This window comes from Mustela nigripes, chromosome 12, assembly GCF_022355385.1.
Source record: "Mustela nigripes isolate SB6536 chromosome 12, MUSNIG.SB6536, whole genome shotgun sequence".
NCBI lineage: Eukaryota > Metazoa > Chordata > Mammalia > Carnivora > Mustelidae > Mustela > Mustela nigripes.
In genome coordinates this window covers 129,675,025-129,694,605 of record NC_081568.1, presented here as the reverse complement: position 1 = coordinate 129,694,605, position 19,581 = coordinate 129,675,025, and the positions used below count along the sequence as shown (strand labels likewise).

General features: G+C 35.4%; 1 protein-coding gene across 3 annotated transcripts in view; it reads right to left on the bottom strand.

Annotated features, from left to right (window-relative positions):
- The window catches only part of FER (FER tyrosine kinase), a 473,779-nt gene that overhangs the window by 322,038 nt on the left and 132,160 nt on the right, over positions 1–19,581 (bottom strand). For all 3 annotated transcript variants that reach the window (XM_059418338.1, XM_059418340.1, XM_059418339.1), the window contains one exon: positions 18,363–18,552. In XM_059418338.1, coding sequence (XP_059274321.1) covers positions 18,363–18,552 — 190 coding nt within the window. The remainder of the gene's footprint in view (positions 1–18,362; positions 18,553–19,581) is intronic.

Sequence of the window (19,581 nt, the reverse complement as noted above, 5' to 3'; positions counted from 1 at the left end):
TCCTGATTTCAGGTCAGGTCATGATCTCAGGATCCTGGGGTCAAGCCCCATGTTGGGCACCACGCTCAAGGGAAGTCTGCCTAAGGATTCTCTCTCTCCCTCTCCATCCTCCCCTCCCTCAACTTATCCCCATATGTGTGATCTTTCTCAAATTAATGAATCAATGTTTAAAAAAAAAAACAAAAACCCTACTCCCTCCACAATGGAACACATTTCACACAATAGTTGGATTTATGGTACTCCTTAACCATTTATTTTTACAATCTATACAAAGAGTGACCACACCCAAACCCAACAACAACAACAATCTACAAACTGAAATTAAGAATGAGGTAGAAAACAGTGAGAAATTAATAAGTATAGTATATCAAAGAAACTTTTGCAACAAAAAGTCTGAAGTTTAAGACTGAGAATCATCAATACTAGTTTTTAATCACAACAAGGAACAAGCTTTAAATAATTTTATGGAGGTTATGTTTTCACAAACATGAACAAATTATTTTAATATATAAAATATTTCCAATAATTTTCAAAGAAAAAAAACAAGCCTTTAATTTCTTTTTTAAAAAATCAGCAAATAAATTCACTAATAAATTCTTTTCATGGATCCATCTTCAAACACGTATAGAATACCTGCAACTGGGAATCTTTCCTAGGGAATATATTTATCCATTGTATATCAAAACTGCAGCTGAGAAAAATAGGACAAAGAGAGAACTGTTAAAAGCATATGTTATTCTAAGTCTAGATTATATTCTTGGATAAAACCAGCTTGTAGACAGCTGCATTCTCAGACCCCCATTTTGATTTTGGTGTTATGGTCTCCACTCCACTAAGGGATTCTAGATTCTGCAAGAGATGGCCTTATCAATCTCCTTCCTGCATTAGCTATAGTGATATTGTCAAGGGCACTGTCACCGCAGAAGTCAGGGTTAAAGCCTCCAGTAAGAAATTCTATTAGAGCTAAATGCAATGAAAAGCTTTGCTTCCCCTGAAATGTGACATGCTTTCTTTTATTTAATAGTAAGTGTTATATGACTTTATCTCCTTTTTCATTTTGGCTTTTGGGAAGCTTAGAGACAAAATAACAGCTCTAGTGTAGTAATTATATATGCTATGATCTATATAGTTTCCATCTCAGTCTTGATAACTTATTACAACCCTATTTTTCCTGGTCCTGATTTTAGTTTCTGTTTCTGTTTTGCTCAATCTTGTTAACATTAGTGCAGATACTCGGTACTAGGACAGAGAATGAATGAATAAGTGAATGAACATAAGCACATAAAAAATATATAAATCTATATAAACAGCCTTGCAACATGCAGTTTACACATTCCCAGAGCTAACAGATTTTTCTCCTAACAATTTAAGACAAAAACCTGATTACCTATAGTGATTACCTATATACGATGACATCATGTTCCCTGCCATCTTCAGTCCCCTAGACATGGTCATTATACTGGGCTGTCTTTCTTAGAAATGATACAGCTGACCCTTAAAGCATCCGTACTTTTTCCCTTCCTGCCAATCAGATGAAGAACTGTAAGGAAAGCTGGAAAGATACAGGAAGATTTCCTCGTATTCTTAGTTTTTATCATTTGAATTTCGAATCACATTGTATAGCTGCTAAGCAAGAGGTTAAAGCTGTCTCTGACTTTGACTTTGGGAGATAGCAAAGAGGCAACATCCTTAAAAATCACCCGAGAAGCCTATCAGAATGACAGACAGAAATTAAATTGGGCTTTCAAATTCCTACGGAGAATAAAAGAACAGTGTGTTCCTCACTATGTCTAGTCCATGTTGGTTTTACTTCTCATATACCAAGTATTAAGTATCTGCACAATTTACCACATTACCTTAAAAGCATGGTATATCATTCAAAATAAAATGTTATGATTTTATTCCCTAGTACTACTTTTGAAATTAAAAGGAACCACCAAATTAAAATGAGACCTCTAAACTCTATGTTCTCATAAGATGCTAGAAAGTATGAGGAAGTAGTGATGCAACATGGGGGCTTAAGTGGGTAGGAGAAGAATCAATGAAACAAGATGGGATTGGGAGGGAGATAAACCATAAGTGACTCTTAACCTTACAAAACAAACTGAGGGTTGCTGGGGGGGAAAGGGGTTGTGAGAAGGAGGGGTGGGGTTATGGACATTGGGGAGGGTATGTGCTTTGGTGAGTGCTGATTCACAGACCCGTACCCCTGGGGATAAAAATACATGTTTATAAAAAATAAAAAAATTTAAAAAAAAAAGATGCTAGAAAGTGCATAGGTATTAACTTCTCTTGGTGAGTTAAAGAGCTAGTGAAAAGTCAGAATCAACATGTTTGTATTGCATATCTATACCATTAGATAGTTTCTGAAATAAAAAAAAGAAATCTCATGTATTTTCATTATTATCAAAAGAGGCTGGAAAAGAGGCTTTCCAATTTAAACACATTTTTAATAAACAATTATACAAATAAAAGATGACATAAAATATTCATTGTATCATACTAAAAAAGACTATCTGATCAAAATGTAAAATCCCATGTTCAATTAATTTTTATTAGTTTTAAGTTCCAAAATTAAATCCTTGAGAACATGATCAAATATGATATGAAATTGACTATAGTTACAGAAAATGTCTATATAATTCTATTATGCACAAAGAGTAGACAAAAAGGGATTTCCGTAAGAGTTTTCATGATGACTTAAATTTCATCTTTGTCATCTAACTTTGAGTGAATGTGAAGGAGTCATCTAGCAATTTTCTCTTCTAATAATACACCTGCACTGGAGACTAATAAATGGCAAAAGACTATGAATATTTTATAAGTAATAAAACTGAAAAAGGCTCACCATATCAAGAAGTATAGATATCTGTAATAATTAAACACTGCTAACATAAGCTCTAAGTGACATAATTAATAGCAAATTGAAGTAACTGTATAATGAAAGTGTATATTCATCCATACCTCTTACCCACAAATGTTAAAATAAATTATGATATTTCAGATTTCATTTGGAGGGACTACATTATTATAGAAAACATCAAAATAGTCCACTTTAATATTTTCTTATTAAAAACGCCAAAAACCACTTGGTAAACAATAATTTAGTGTTAAATAACTACATAGAAAAAAAATTCTTAAAATATTAAAATCTGGGGGGCACCTGGGTGGCTCAGTCAGTTAAGTGTTCTGCCTTTGATTCAGGTCGTGATCCCAGGGTCCTGGGATTGAGCCCCAAGTCAGGCTCCCTGTTACCGCAGGGAGTCTGTTTCTCTCTCTCCCCACCTCTCTCTGACTCCCCCCCACTCATATTCTCTCTCTCTCTCTATCAAAATCTTTCTAAAAATTATAATTTGGTTCTTGACTTAAAAGTTGAAAATATGAGAATGAATTTTACTAAGTATCTGAACCACAAATTTTATCCCTTGATAGATTTTACTAAACTATTTAAAGCAAAAATGTTGACACCTTTGAGTTAGCTTGGTTCAATAATATTCTTATTGTATTTTAAATTCACATGCTCTCCTCTGACATCTTTTTCCTAGTCCGTTTCTCTTTCGACTATGACCTACCTCTTATTTCTGTATTTTCTGTTGTCTCTCCTGTTCTTTATCTTTCATCTTCTTCACCTCCATGAAGAAGATACATAGTCAGGGCGCCTGGGTGGCTCAGTGGGTTAAGCTGCTGCCTTCGGCTCAGGTCATGATCTCAGGGTCCTGGGATCGAGTCCCACATCAGGCTCTCTGCTCAGCAGGGGGCCTGCTTCCGCCACCCCCCCTCTCTGCCTGCCTCTCTGCCTACTTGTGATCTCTCTCTGTCAAGTAAATAAATAAAATCTTAAAAAATAAATTAATTAATTAATTTAAAAAAAAAGAAGATACATAGTCATTTGTTTCTCCTGTTACTGTTCTCCTCTCACCAGATCTCTCTTTTTTCCTTTCTTGATTCTTCCTTAACAGCCTTAGAGACACAGCATGGGGAGAAAGAAGAGTTCTCTCCAAAAGTAAATTTTATTTAGAAGAGCCTGATTTATCCCCTAGTCAAAACCACAAAACACCTTTGTGGGATAAGAACAATGTTCTGGTTCCACAAACACTGTATCTAATTGTAAAAAAGAAAAAGAAAAAGGGACACAAACCATTTAAACACTAACCATTTCAGTAGTTTCTGACTATTTGGAACATCTAAGATTCTAGTGGCTCTTAGATTAATGAAACATCTCAAAAAACAACTAAAGCTTTTCTTACCAACTGGATCCCATTTGACTCGCTCTGACCTTCCCCCTCTACCAGTCAAATTCTTGTTCTTTCAGCCACTGAAAGCAGCCACCCTTCATAATCTATGGACTACTTTATTCCAATTACCTCCCATATTACCGGCCAACCCACATCCCCCTTGCATGTGCTAAGCCCATTTGTTTCCCCTACAGCCCTCTCCCATTCCTGCCAATACTACAGAAGTCAGTTCTCCTTCCCAAAATTTCAAGAACTTTTCCTTAGCTTTCTCCTCTAGTCTTTTTTTCCACACACTTCTCTCAATCAAAATTATTTCTGAAAAGGAAAGAGCCAGGTTTAGACAAAATTGCAAAATAGACTAAATTCATCTTCAGCAATCTCTAACTTTGCTTTCCAACACCACACCCACTCACGAGGCTGTCGATCTGTATTAGAACTGCAAAGCTTGCCCTGCCTCCTTGCAGGGTGACTTGCACTTTCTTCAGCTCTCCTAAGACCCATGATTGGAGGTAACTATTAATATCTCACAAAGCTTAATATGTTACTTTCCCAAGAGGCACTCAGAATTTAAAAGAGCTGTTTAAGGCAACATCCTTTGTGCAATAGTCCTCAAACTTTTTTCAACCCAACAGACCTGAAAGTCACCACACTTTCTCAGCAAACATTAGAGTTAACAAAAGAGAAGAGAAGGGAGGGAAGTATAGAGTCCAAGAAAAAATATCATTATATGGCAGGGAATGGGTGACAGGGAGATTAAAAGATGGCCTGTGTAATTTAAGTTTGGGTCTGATATAAAGAGTAATTTAAGTTTGGGTCTGATATAAAGAGTGTGCTCCTGGGAATATTCTTGTACATATCTTTTGGGAAGTGTATGTATTCATTTCTATTGCATCTAAGGCCAGGAGTAGAGGTATGGGATAAAAGTTATGCACATGTTTGTCTTTAGTAGGTAGTGCCAAATAGTTTTTCGAAAGTGGTTGCAATCACTACACTAAGAATCTTTACCACTAAAATGTTTTTGAGAACAAAGTACATTCTGGCCCTGCTTAAATGACAGAAAATACTATATTTTTTTACTTTGTCTATCAAGAAGTGATAAATATGCTACTTGAGGCTGTTTCTAGGCATTCTTTCCTTCCCATCAGTGTTATAAAGACTTTATTACTTTTTAAAATATATTCTGGAATAATTTGCCCCTCTGCATTAACTGAGTAGGTGTTTGGTTTGGTTTGGTGCTTATATACTGGAATATGTAGAGATAGAGCCCAGCTTTTTACTAAGTATTGGAATCCAATGACTGATGACTTCATTTTGCAACATCAGACATATTGAAGAAAAGTTTATTGAGCATCTACTCTTTGCCAGGCACTGTGTTTAATACCAGCATATCTACATTAAGATAAGAGAACATAATTATAAGAGATGAGGTATGTACAGTAAGAGTATAAATGAAGCCAGGGCATCTTCACTCTCAATGCTATAATCTACTGGCCTCTCAGACACAGCCCTTCATTTACTGAGGTCTTTGCAAGTGCCTTACGATTTAAAAAGCCAAAGTATAGGAGAAATGGAAGAATTGCATTCATCATAAATGGAAATTTTTTGCAATTTTTTAAGATTTGAGAGACAGAAAGAGAGTACACACCTGTGAAGATGTGGGAGGAAGGGTCAGGGAGAGAATCCTTCAAGCACACTACCTGCTGAGATGGAGCCCGAGATGGGGCTTCCTTATCCCACCACCCAGATCATGACTTGATCTGAAATCAAGAGTCAGATGCTTAACCACCTGAATCACCCAGGCACCCCCCAAAATTTTAGCAATTTTATTATTCACAATCATTAAGACAAATCAGCCATGTAACTAAATATCTTTTTTGTTTAGGTAATTAAAATTTATTGTCTTTTCAAACAATGTAGCAGATTAACCTATATTATAACAGTCTGATGTCTGTTGTTATTTTTTTAATCTTTAATTAATATAGAATGCCAGTTGGTAGTGTGTCCACCAGTTAAGTAAACAATTAATCTGGGGGAAATTTTAAAAGTAAGAATATCTAGTGTGTGAATAATAATGAAATTGCTGTTAATAAATTTAAACATTTTATTACATTTAGCTTTTTTGTGTGTGAACTTGCATAACTCACTTAACTTCTCTGCTTTCATTTTTCATCTTTATCTTGACTGGCATTCCAGTATTTCCAATTTCCCTCGAAATGCAGATTTAGGAGTCATCATTTGTTGTTTGAAGAATGACAGAAGGATGGAAGAAAAGCCCACAGATACTTGATTACAAAGAAAGGATTGAAAACCAAGGGCTGAGGGCTAAAGCCTGAGGAATGTTAATGGTCGATTTCATCACAGCACTTAACTCTGATGTTTTCTTGTTAATCAGTTGTTTATTGCCATTTTCTGCCTGCTAAATGTAGTTTATAAGTACAGAGACTTTGTCTATTATCCCCAGTGTCTATGAACATGATGCATAATAGTCATAGAAGTTGGTTAATTGTGTTTAATAGGCAGAAGAGGGAAGAGGAGTTTTGGGGACAAAGGTGGAAGAGACAGGAAAGAAAACGAAAGGTTGAAGACAGAGGAAAGAAAAGGAACAAAAACCATATGAACCCTCTTAACTTTGTCTGGAGCTCTATAACAAGCCTCTGCCTTTGCATTCATTCATTTAGTCCTGACATTGATCCTATGAGGTGCATATTACTAACCACATTTTACAGATGAAGAAACTGAGGTTGGAGCAGGGAGGGAAAAATACACAGAAAGGCAAATAAACTTAGAATGACTTCACTCAAATTCCCAGTTTCTCCACCCTGCCCTGCTGCTACAAGGAGAGTCTTAAAATAATACTGAGAGAAGAGGACAAAATGAGTGTGAAGAAAACCAGATTTCAACTGACAGAGTCAATAGTAGTACTGCATAAATTTACAGGAAGTTATTTTTTCAAACATTAATATGAGAATTAAAAGTTGTTAATTGAATTTTCCATAACTGTACACCTAAAAGAAAAATGTTATTTCAGGAATGTATAAATAATCATAAAATAGAATGGCATTTAGGGATTTTTTTCTTTTATTTACATTAAACTATAAAAGAAAACTGGCATTAATATTTTAAGGACCTATTTATCCAGAGGCTTCCATCCAGGTTAAATAATAACCTTATTGTTTAACCCTTAAACTGTCCCTGCCTCCCTTGCCCCAAGGGACTTACTCAAAAACAAGTCCAGGAAACCAGCCTCAGGTAACAAAGCCAAATACAACGGTGGGTCAGGCCAGGTGGAGACATCATATCAGTGGGGGGTTGCATACTGTCTCCCTAGTTACCAAAGAGGTAACCTTTGGGGCAGGATTTTAGGTGCCAATTCTGACCAAGGTGATAAGCTGGTTCAAATGTCTACTATAAGGTAAATTGTAATCAAATTGGTCACTTATGTGTGACCTAGCATGACTGTGCAGCTTTCTCGGTGTGTTACAATTTCATTGGCCACCTGTGTGTGGCCAGGCCCAACCACATGGCCTTTGCCCTTAAAAGCTAGTCTGTGAAACAAAGAGAGGTTTTCCTGTCTTGTAAGAGGTGCGCCCTGAACGTTCAGTTTGATTCTTGATGCTTGACCCAAAATAAAGCTTTGCTTGACCTTCGCTTTGTATCAGTCTCCCTCCTTTAATCATGGACCCATTATAGGGGGACCTAACAATATTTGATTATAAGTTATATTTTTATAAAAATTGCTTGTGCTCAATTTTAAACACAAACTGCAGTGGCATAGGAGTAGAAAAAGGTGAACTTCAAGAAGGTAATCACACTAAAATTTTTCTTCAAAAATTTAGGTGGTCAACCCTACCAATATCAGTAATACATAAGTCATAAGAAAATAACATGAGACTTTATTTAAAAAATAATTTGTAATTTATTGTGGACAAAAGACAACAATACTTTAAATAGAGAGTAGGTCCAAAACATGTTTATCATTGTTTATCATCTAAAAATTAACAGCTTACATTTTTAAAAGAAAAGATTTATGTTTAATGAAAAATAATATCAAGACTAAGGAATAAAAACTATCAGAGAAATAAGCACACATGTTAAATGATTATCATTTCTGTGATAATCAAACAATCAAATACCAGCTATTATAAGAACAGTGATTTGCTGAGTGGCAGAGACTATTCTATGTGCTTTGAATGTGTAAACTTAACCATTTCTCACAATAAACCCAAGAATAGATAAAACTGTAATTCCCATTTTAGACATTGGGAAATGAGGACAGGGAAAAGTCCCTAACATCACACATTTACTAAGTGGCGGAGCAGGGACACAAACCCAAGCAGCCTGGCTTGCAGCTGGAGAGCTCTCTATAGTGACGGTTCTATTGCAATCACACAGTAGTCATTATCTCTGTAACCACTTGAGACTTTGTCACTCTGTTAAATATCACTGCCATAATTCTTTATAAAGTGAGAAATATTTGCTAGAAACCAACTTTAACATTTAAACCATTTTTTAAAACTGAGTGGCATCAATTATAACCTGCCAAAAGATATTTTGAAATTCTGAACCTATTCATTACCTCTATAATCATTTGCTCAGTGTATATCTAGGTACCTCTAGGCACCTAATTTTTTTGAAATGTTTTAATGCAGGGATATTTTATAAAAGTCAAAAAGCAGTCACTTTCCATTAATGATCAATCAATTACTTCTGCTCCATCTCTCCCACCAAAGTCTATGGGCAAAGTCTAAATCTATTTTATCTTTGACACACGCTTCCAAAAAAACCCCATACATAATATCCATGTACTAAATAATCATAAAACACTTGATGAATTCCAAATGACTGAATGAATCTGAGTGTTTAATTCTTTTATTTTTATTAATCATACTAGATATTTAATTCTCGCCTAATTCTCTCTTTTTATATCCTTTTAGGGCTAATTAACCCCAGGCCATTAGTTTATGCTAAGATATTAAGAAATTCATAATTTAAAGGGTTAGTTTGAAATATATATACACATGTTTATATTCATACGAACATACATACATAAATGAAAATGAAAGGTAGTTTTTTTCATTTCCTTTGTGCTATGTATATACACATATATACATATTCACATATATACATATATAAATGAAAAAGTTACTTTTATTTAACTATATGCTTGATTTGGCCTATATATACACTGCATAGGCATATGAACACAGACAACAGTTAAAATATAATTTGAAAACACTTTGAAATTTTAAGGGTGCTTTTCCAGATAGAAGATACAATAGCCTAACGCAGAAGAACCTCACCAGCACCACCCATTAATTGGCCCATGATATGAAATGACTTCATTCGAACCGAAGAAAAATTAATATTAAAAGGAATCCTTTTTTTTTAATTGAAATATAATTGAGATAAAACATTATATTAGTTTCAGGTGTGATTCAATATTTGCATATATTATGAAATAATCACAGTAAGTCTAGTTAACATCTATCATCAAACATAGTCACAAAATTTGTTTTCCCATACTGAGAACTTTTAAGATCTACTTTCTTAGCAAATTTCAAATATGTACTAGAGTATTGCTATCTATAGTCAACATGCTGACTACTACATACCCAGGATTTACGTATTTTGTAACTGGAAAATTATACCTTTTGACCACCTTCACACATGTGCCCACTTCCTTACCAGTCTGTTGTTTGCCAATCTGTTCTCTGTAACAATGAACTCATTTTTTTTTAAGATTCTACAGATAGCATATAGTATTCATCTTTCTCTGCCTTACTTATTTCATTTAGCATATAATTCCACAAGGTCTATCCATATCATCACAAATGGAAAGATTTCATTATCTCTTACGAGGGACAATATTCCTCTGTGTGTGTGTGTGTGTGTCTGTGTGTGTGACATCCTCTTTATATTTAATCCACTGATGGACACTTAGGTTGTTTCCATATCTTGGCTATTATAAACAATGCTGCTATGAACATGGGGGTATAGAGAGATCTTTTCATGTTAATATTTTGTTTCCTTCAGACAAATACCCAGACGTGGAACTGCTGGATCATATGGTACTTCCATTTTTAATTGTTTGAGGAACCTCAATATTGTTTTCCATAGTGGCTGCGCCAGTTTGCACAAGGGTTCCCTTTCCTCCCCATCCTTACCAACACCTGTTGTTTCTTGTCTTTGTAGTAATAGCCATTCTAACAGGCATGAGGTGTTTTTTTTCTTTTTTTAAAGATTTTATTTATTTATTTGACAGAGAGAGATCACAAGTAGAGAGGCAGGCAGAGAGAGAGAGAGAGAGAGAGAGGGAAGAAGAAGGCTCCCCGCTGAGCAGAGAGCCTGATACAGGACTCGATCCCAGGACCCTGAGGACCATGACCTGAGCCGAAGGCAGCGGCTTAACCCACTGAGCCACCCAGGCACCCCAGGCATGAGGTTTTGATTGGCATTTCATTCTGGTTCTTTTGATGGGTCTCATTCTGGTTTTGATCAGCATTTCCGTGATTATCAGTAATGTTAGGGACTCTTGACTTGAGTCATTTGGAAAAGTAACAAAGCTTTTGTAACCTAACCATAATCATCTCTTAACTTCTTTGTTTTATATGTTAGAAATTTATAAACTAAATAAACATAGGGCATAACAAATACTTGTAAATACACTTAGGTATCAGATCCTAGGATAATTTAATAATTTAACAACTTACAAAACCACTGAAAGTTCAGCATGATAAAATTCATGCCATAGGAAAGCTAGAAATTTATCTATAAAACTGATAAAAATATATGTTTATAAAAAATAAAAAATTATATAAAACTGATACATTAATTCAATGTGAATATAATAATTAACATCTATAACCTACATTGTAATCAGGTTTAAAAACTTTTAAACTATTTTGAGAGTAAAACCTATAAAGCTGCACAAAATCTTCTAAAATGTGTCTCACACATAAACCCCTTTCATACACATAGTAGTAGTATAAAGATTTTACTGAAGCTGTCTTTATAATAAAAGGTTGAAAACCATGTAAATACGCCACTCCTTTGCTCAGAATCTTCAGTGGTTTCTAATTTCCCTAACAGTTAGCATCAAAGTCTACAATAATCTGCCTAACTGTATGATCTAAATGCCCATTACTTCTCTGACCCCATCTCTTATTTCTTCTTTCTTACTGTGTTCTGGAATACTCTCATTTCAGGCAGTCTCGACATTTGCTCCCTTAGTTCTTTCAGATCTCTGCATAAATGTCACTTGATCCGTGAAATCTTACTTGACAACCCTATTTATAAAAACACCTCCCATCACCCTTTTTCTTCCATCTTGATTTATTTCTCTCCTAAGAACTTACCACCACATGACATATATATAACTATATATTTAATATTTAATATATTTGCCATTTAATACATATATTTAACTGTCTGTACCTACAAAAAGTGAAAGGTCCAGGAGGACAGAAAAAACTGTATTTATTTTGTGCACTACTATATCCCCCGAATCTAAAGTGAGACCGTGACTCCTGACAATAAATATTTATTGACTGAACTAAAAAAAAAAAAAAAAAAAGGAAACAACTGTATATGCACTATTGCGAAATTATGCCTAAAACATATTAAGTTAAAAACTAAGGTACAGAACAATATTGTTGTATGCACTATCATTTGTATAAGAGCAGAAGGCATAAAATGAACATTTATGTTTTTATCTGCATACAATGCTTCTGGAAGGCTATCTCTGAGGTAGGAAACTGGGAGACTAAGGAAGGGACACTTCAGACTCCTGTATTTGTACATGTACTACCTATCCAGAGAAATTAATTCAGGTTTTACCTTTATATATAAGAAATACATAAGATAATCCTGAAGAAAAATCTACAATCTATACTTAACTCAATGAATACTAATTAATTTACATGGGAACTAAGGCATATTATTAGAAAAAACTGAAATAAAATCTTATGTGTCTCAATAATATATCACACACATTATCTCACATCAGTGTCATAAAAATCTTGTCAGGCAAGGTAGATATATAATCATTCCTTCTTTTTACAGAAAGGAAAAACTCAGAACGGTTAAGGAACCTGACTATGATTACAAAGCAGAGGCAAAGCTCAATTCCAGTCTCATGATTTTTTGGTCTGGTACTTTTCTCAATGTACTTGAGGAGCAAGTCTTCAAATTAACATCGATCTTACATATTGAAAGAAAGAAAGTGTACCTGATAATGAAAACAGATAAAGCTTCGATGATGTCAATCTCAATTGATATCAGCCCATTTTAGAGTTTAAGTATAAAACTGAAAATCCATCAGACACTTCTATAAAACAGACTACTACTGAGTTCATAGTGTCAGACAATACTTAGTCAACATACCAGCTATTCTGTTGGTTGCAAATATTACAAAACAGGGTTTTATTGATAGTGCTGTTCAACTAAGCAGAACTTAATAAGATTTGCAGAGAAGATAAATTTATGTTGCATATTAGTCTAGCAAAAGACTTTAAAAATGTGCAATTTCAGAAACATCAAAGTAAAGGCAATTATCTTACAGAATAGCTAACCATATTTAAAAAGTAAGAACTCATTATAAGGAGCCATCAATTCTAGATATACCTGACATATAAGAAAGATTCTTCGAACAAAAACCATTACACTTGGTGCTCAGCACATGCTAATATAAAGTAAAACAACCAGATTACTCTGGAGTAAAATGGAAGTCCAGTTCCTCAACTCAACAGATACTGATTGAAAACTCATCTTCTGACAACTAGACGACCATAAACAAACATGAGGGAAAGTGATGCTTTTAAATTAATTAATTAATTAATTTCAAAAGCAGGAAAATCAATGTTACTCAGGGATTAGAAAATTCTGGTATTTCCATCATTATCAAGGACAGCCAACAAAAAGAGTTCACCTTCTTAATAAGCTCCAAAAGGCAGATTCTTCTGCCCTGCAGAGTTAGAATTGAAGAATAAAATAAAATAATCCTTGGGTTTATAGAACATTTAAACAACTCAAAATGCCTTCAAAATGCCTTCAAAATTATCAGCACATTTAATCTATAAACAACCTAATTAGATAAGAAAGATTTATCTTCTAATTCAGTATTTCCCGAAGGATGTTCTATTGCACTGGGGTCCCTTCCACACACTCTTTGAAAAGGAATTAGGTCAGTATTTTCAGAGACACTGCATTCCATGCTGTATTTACCCTCTTAGGATATTAAAAGTTTAGAAAATTCCAGCAATTATACAAAGGTTTCTTTTGTCTTAACTCAGCAGGTCCCAAATTCTGGAACTCATTTCTCCTCAGAACACTTTGAGGACACCAAACTCTTGATTTTCTACGAACTCACTGGTCACTCCATAGTCTCCTACTAAGTCCTCTTCTTCTAGACCACCTAACTTGAAGTGCCCCAGAGTTCAGTCCTTGTTTCTCTTTTTCTCTCTATTCTCTCTCACTGGTGACCACCTAGGGTCAAATGATTTTAAATACCAATGATACCTATGACTTAAATTCCTATCTCCAGTCCAAATCATACTCCTGAACTTGTGGCCCAAATACCAAATGTTGACAATGACTTGTTTTGACAATGACTCGGGTTTTTTTTTGTTTTTTTTTTTTTTAAGATTTTATTTCTTTATCAGAGAGAGAGAGGGGGAGAGAGCGAGCACAGGCAGACAGAATGGCAGGCAGAGGCAGAGGGAGAAGCAGGCTCCCTGCTGAGCAAGGATCCCGATGTGGGACTCGATCCCAGGACACTGGGATCATGACCTGAGCTGAAGGCAGCTGCTTAACCAACTGAGCCACCCAGGTGTCCCAATGACTTGTTTTTTTTTAGAAAGACAAACTGAAGTCTTGCTCTTTCTCTTTAAAGCTGCTCTAGGTACCCAAAACAAGTTTAATTCACCTAGGTCTCCTGCTAAAAATGCTAAAATTATCCTTGACCATTCTCTCTCAAACCTTACTTTAATCCATAGGAAATCCCCTGGGGTCAACCTTCAAAATATATCCAAAAGCAAAAGCCTTCTTGTTACTTCCCCTGCTATGACCATCGTTGCTCAAATTGTAATTTTCTATAATGTGGGTTACTGTAATAACCTCATTCTTCCATCCTTGTTCCCCTCAAGTAATTCTCCATATAGTTGCCACAGTAATCTATTTAAATAAAAAGTCAGAGCACATCATTCCTCTGCTACTACTCTCCAAGCCGTGGCTCTACTTCACACAGAGAAGAGCCATAATCCTTAATTATGGTCCACAAAGACCAAGATCTGTTCCCCAATACTTCTCTAACCTCATTTCCTACAGTTTCATCTTCCCCTCCACTCGGACTTCCTTAACCATGCTTCAATTAGTCCAACACGCTCCTTCACCATGGCCCCTTGCAACAGGTACATCCTCTGACCGAAATGCTTTTACCCCAGAAATGAAGGGATTTAGTAGCTCCCTGTTACCAGTCTTTGTTCAAATGTCAATTTCCCAATGATGCTTATCCTGACTTAGATTTAAATTGTGTCCCAACCTCTACCCTGCTCGGCTTCTATTCCTTGGCATTTACCATCTTCCAATGGAATAGTTATTTATTAACTGCCACTCACCACAGATTGTGATCTCTAAGAGAGGGGTTTTTTAAACTAGTTTCATTCACTCACGTATCTCAATCATCTAGAAATGTGCCTGACACATAGTAGGTGCTCAATAAGTATTTCTTGAATGAGTAATTATGCCCAGACAATAGAAAATTATTGTGTAATACTTAATATTCATCATTTTTCCTTTAGTATTTTAACCAAAATTAGACCTAGGTTTAAAAAAGACTATATTACGAGGATGACTTCTCCTGATGAAGAGGATTATATCACCTGCCTCCACATTTTCTTTAGATTTCAATAAATTAATAGGCTTTCATTCTTACTGAACTATGTAAACAAAATAAACAAGTGTAAAATCTCATTAATTGGCATCAATTTGGGGAATGCCCTATTGATTTATAAAATGCTATTTTATTACTTTAAACTATATAGTGTGGCATTCCATTGTAAATTCCTTACAGACTTACTAAAGGCATTGTCCCAAGGAATAGATAAGATACATTTATTTATTTTATTTTATTTTATTTTATTTTTTATTTTGACAGAGAGATCACAAGTAGGCAGAGAGGCAGGCAGAGAAAGAGGAGGAAGCAGGCTCCCTGCTAAGCAGAGAGCCCGATGTAGGACTCGATCTCAGAACCCTGAGATCATGACCTGAGCCGAAGGCAGAGGCTTAACCTACTAAACCACCCAGGCACCCCATAAGATACATTTATAATTAACATTTCAACTATTTAAAATAAATTGAATAAAATGAAATAAGTGACATCACTCTAAAAATTTATGAAGTGTTATTCACCATCATGTAAAAATGGGAACAAGAGAAAGTTTAAAAGTGCCAGAAAGCAATCTGTTCCCTAAGCTGTACTACATAATCTCTCTGAAACATTATTCATTCATTTATTGAAAAAGTTTTTCTTCAATGCTATGAAAGACAACAATGCAAATGATCACAAGTTCCTAATGAAATAAGAACTGATGAACTGTTCCATTTTAACTTTCAAAGTCTAATTTTTAGTCATAGTTACCAAATGAGGATATGTTATCATCTAGTGACATATCTTGTTTTGTCATAATAATAAAGCCAATATGGGTGATCTGCACATAGAATTAATTCAAATAAACTAGATAGCCAGTTCTAAAACTATCTGCCACTGAATCAAGGTATGAAGTAACCAATGCCACACCCACATGGAGATAAGGAAGTATTATAAACTACACTCAGGGTACAAAAGACATATCAGCTAAGGTTTTAAAAACCTAAGTAAAGGGGCACCTGGGTGGCTCAGTGGGTTAAGCCTCTGCCTTCGGTCGGGTCATGATCCCAGGGTCCTGGGATCGAGCCCCACATCGGGCTTTCTGCTCTGCAGGTAGCCTGCTTCCTCCTCTCTCTCTGCCTGCCTCTCTGCCTACTTGTGATCTCTGTCAGATAAATAAAGAAAAAAATCTTTAAAAAAAAAAAAAAAAAACCTAAGTAAAAGAAAAAATTTCAGAAGTTCCTCTGAAAGAATACATATACCAGATAGTTATCAAGAATCCAGAAAAGGCCCGAGATACAGATAGGAAAATCCCTTATTATCTGATACGATAGTAAAGGAGAGAACAGAAATAATTCATATTTAACAATGAATTGTTGATGCCCTTTACAAATAACAATATGCCCTTTACAAAGATGGTGTCAAAAGCTAAGAAGGAAGCCTCTACTCCTCCCAAAGTCGAAGCCAAAGCAAAGGCTTTGAAGGCCAAGAAAGCGGTGCTGAAAGGCATCCACAGTCACACAAAAAAAAGATGATCTGCAGGTCACCTGTATCACCTATGTTCTAACAACCCAAGATTCTGTGTCCCTGAAGGCAGCCCAAGAGCGCCCCCAGGAGAAACAAGCTTGATCACTATGCCATCACTAAGTTCCCCCTGACTACTGAGTCAGCCGTGAAGAAAACAGAAGACAACAACAACACACTTGTGTTCATTGTGGATGTCAAGGCCAACAAGCACCAGATCACACAGGCTGTGCAGAAGCTCTACCTCATTGATGTGGCCAAGTTCAACACCTTGATCAGGCCTGATGGAGAGAAGAAGGCAAGTGTTTGACTGGTCCCTGACTATGATGCTTTGGATGTTGCCAACAAAATTGGGATCATCTAAACTGAGTCCAGTTGGCTAAATCTAATTTTTTTCATTATTAAAAAATATATATATAATATACAGATTAGTATGATTCAATTAATAACAAAATGGGAATAACCACAATAACTTTTTTTTACTTTTAAAGATTTTTACTTATTTATTTGACACAGAGAGAGAGAGAGATCACAAGTAGGCAGAGAGGCAGGCAGAGAGAGAGGGGAAGCAGGCTTCCTGCCAAGCAGAGAGCCCGATGTGGGACTCAATCCCAGGACCCTGAGATCATGACCTGAGCCGAAGGCAAAGGCTTAATCCACTGAGCCACCCAGGCACCCCAATAACCACAATAATTTAAACACTTCATATTCATTTCCACATTCATCACATTTTCAAATACTGCCTTTTTTCCCTACAGAGACATATAAATATGTTTAACAATCAAATTGTACTATTTCCATAAGGTAAAAATGACTTAAAATATCAGTTACAGCATCATTAACTATGATAGTTCTATTTATGGACTACATTCAGCTACTCACAGAAAAAGCCAAGGACAGAGCTCGGGTTTTTTCAAACTTAGCACTACTGATATTTTGGGTAGAATACTTTTTTGTTAGGAGTGTGAAGGCAGGGGCTGTCCTGTGCATTACAGGATGCTCAGAATCATCAGTGGCCTCTACATATCAGATCCTATTATAGTACCCACTAACTATAACAACCAAAAGTAACTGGAGATATTGCCAGATGTCCCCTGGAGAGCAAAAGTGCTGCTTGGTGAGATCCACCAACTTAAGATAGAAGGAAGGAAGGAAGGAGGAAGGGAGAAAGGGAAGGGAAGAGGGAGGGAGAATAATCGTACTAGGCATTCTTAAACAGTTAATAAAACTATATAGAACTATATATAATGAATCTGATTTCTAGTTGGTGAATTTGAATGTGTGTATTGTAGTTGAAGAATATTCACAAGGAAAAATCTATTTTTAAACAAAATCACATGTTTATAATATCAAACAAACATATCATCAATCTCAGATAAATAAGATTCTACTGTTCTTAAGAAGAAAATAATGAAAAATATTCTCCTTATTACTTCTATCTTAAGAATAACACTCTACCTTCCTGCTGTCTCCCAGCAATAAAAATATTGCAGTCTTTCATTCAGTTTTGAAGGCAAGAGAAGAGTTTTTTCCTCTGACTCTACAGGTGGTTCCTGAAAGTGTTCTCCAGGTGACCTGAGGTGACTGACAAGTCTACTTTGCATTTACAGACAAGTTTAATAGGACCTGCATATTAACAAGACTAATAATTTGTCATAGCAAAAGAATTAATTTTTGTACCCACTTATTACCTAGACAGTACGCTTTTAAGTTTCTCTTTTGATTACTTTTAGGCTTACCATAGATGTAACTGATCGTGCATCTTCTTCATAATTTACTACTGGAGGTGGCTCTTTCCCATCATTTTCTTGTACTTTTTGCTCTAGTAATTCTTTCTGTGCTGTAAACTTTGCCTCAGCGCATTTCAGCTGCTGGACTGACTGTTTCAGCTCTTCAAGTGTCTGTTTTTGGCTTAGTAGAAGCACAATACTGAAAGAGAACACATTAAGAATAAATTATTTCAACTTCTTTAAGAAATAAGATTTTAAAGTAAACTACATCAGCATATTATACTTCTGTTTCATTTTCATCTTTATAACCATCCTTCAGAATCATTTGAATTATAAAACTAAACAGCTTTCGGGTCACCACAATAGTTACTAAATGTTAGCATTAACAAAACAGAAAACCAAAAACAACAAAGTGGAAGAACATATTTGGAAGCGAAAACCAAATTCAGGATGCTTTCAAATACAATATCATCTATGGCATTCATTTTACTCTACAGTGAAGTCATCTATCTCACAGAGTACGGACATTGACACTGAGAAGTGTGGAACCCAAAGTGAATTAATATGACTGAAGCAGAATCTCAAATGGAATATAGTTGAACTCAGATTTATGCCTTGGGAAAAAGAAATCAAATCAAGGTGACAACGTGGGGAAAAAGCTGTGCTTATGTTGCAAGGGGTATGTTTTTAGAGTTGGAGAAAACTGTTCTGACAGTTTTCTGTTCTGTTCTGTTTTTAGAGTTGGAGAAAACTGTTCTGACGGTTGAATTCCCCATTTCTTCTTTAGAAAACTACATAGGCCACATGTTGCCTTATTGTGAACTTCTATTCCCTGAGATCTGCCCTAAAAGGAATTTCAAACTAACTCATCCACATGAAAGCCATAAAAGGTAGTGGTGGCAAGGAACACCTTCTGGAAACACTGTCATACATGGTCTATTAATATCTTAAAAAACTGCGCTAGGTACCATTGAAAATAGGTTATTAATATGTAAGCAGCAATAGATCGTCAGTAGGGGAAAACTTCAAAACCAGAGAATAAGATCAGAAAATGTTACCTCCTTAAACTGGAACTTAAATGGATCAATATTAATTGAATAAGTAATCATAGGCAGAAGGAATGCCCACTAAGACAGATTTGTTTATAAATATGATGTTGATCAACATTTTGAAAACTCAATTCCAATCAAATGGAGCAGGATGCAGCCTCAGTGAACGCTGTAAGAAA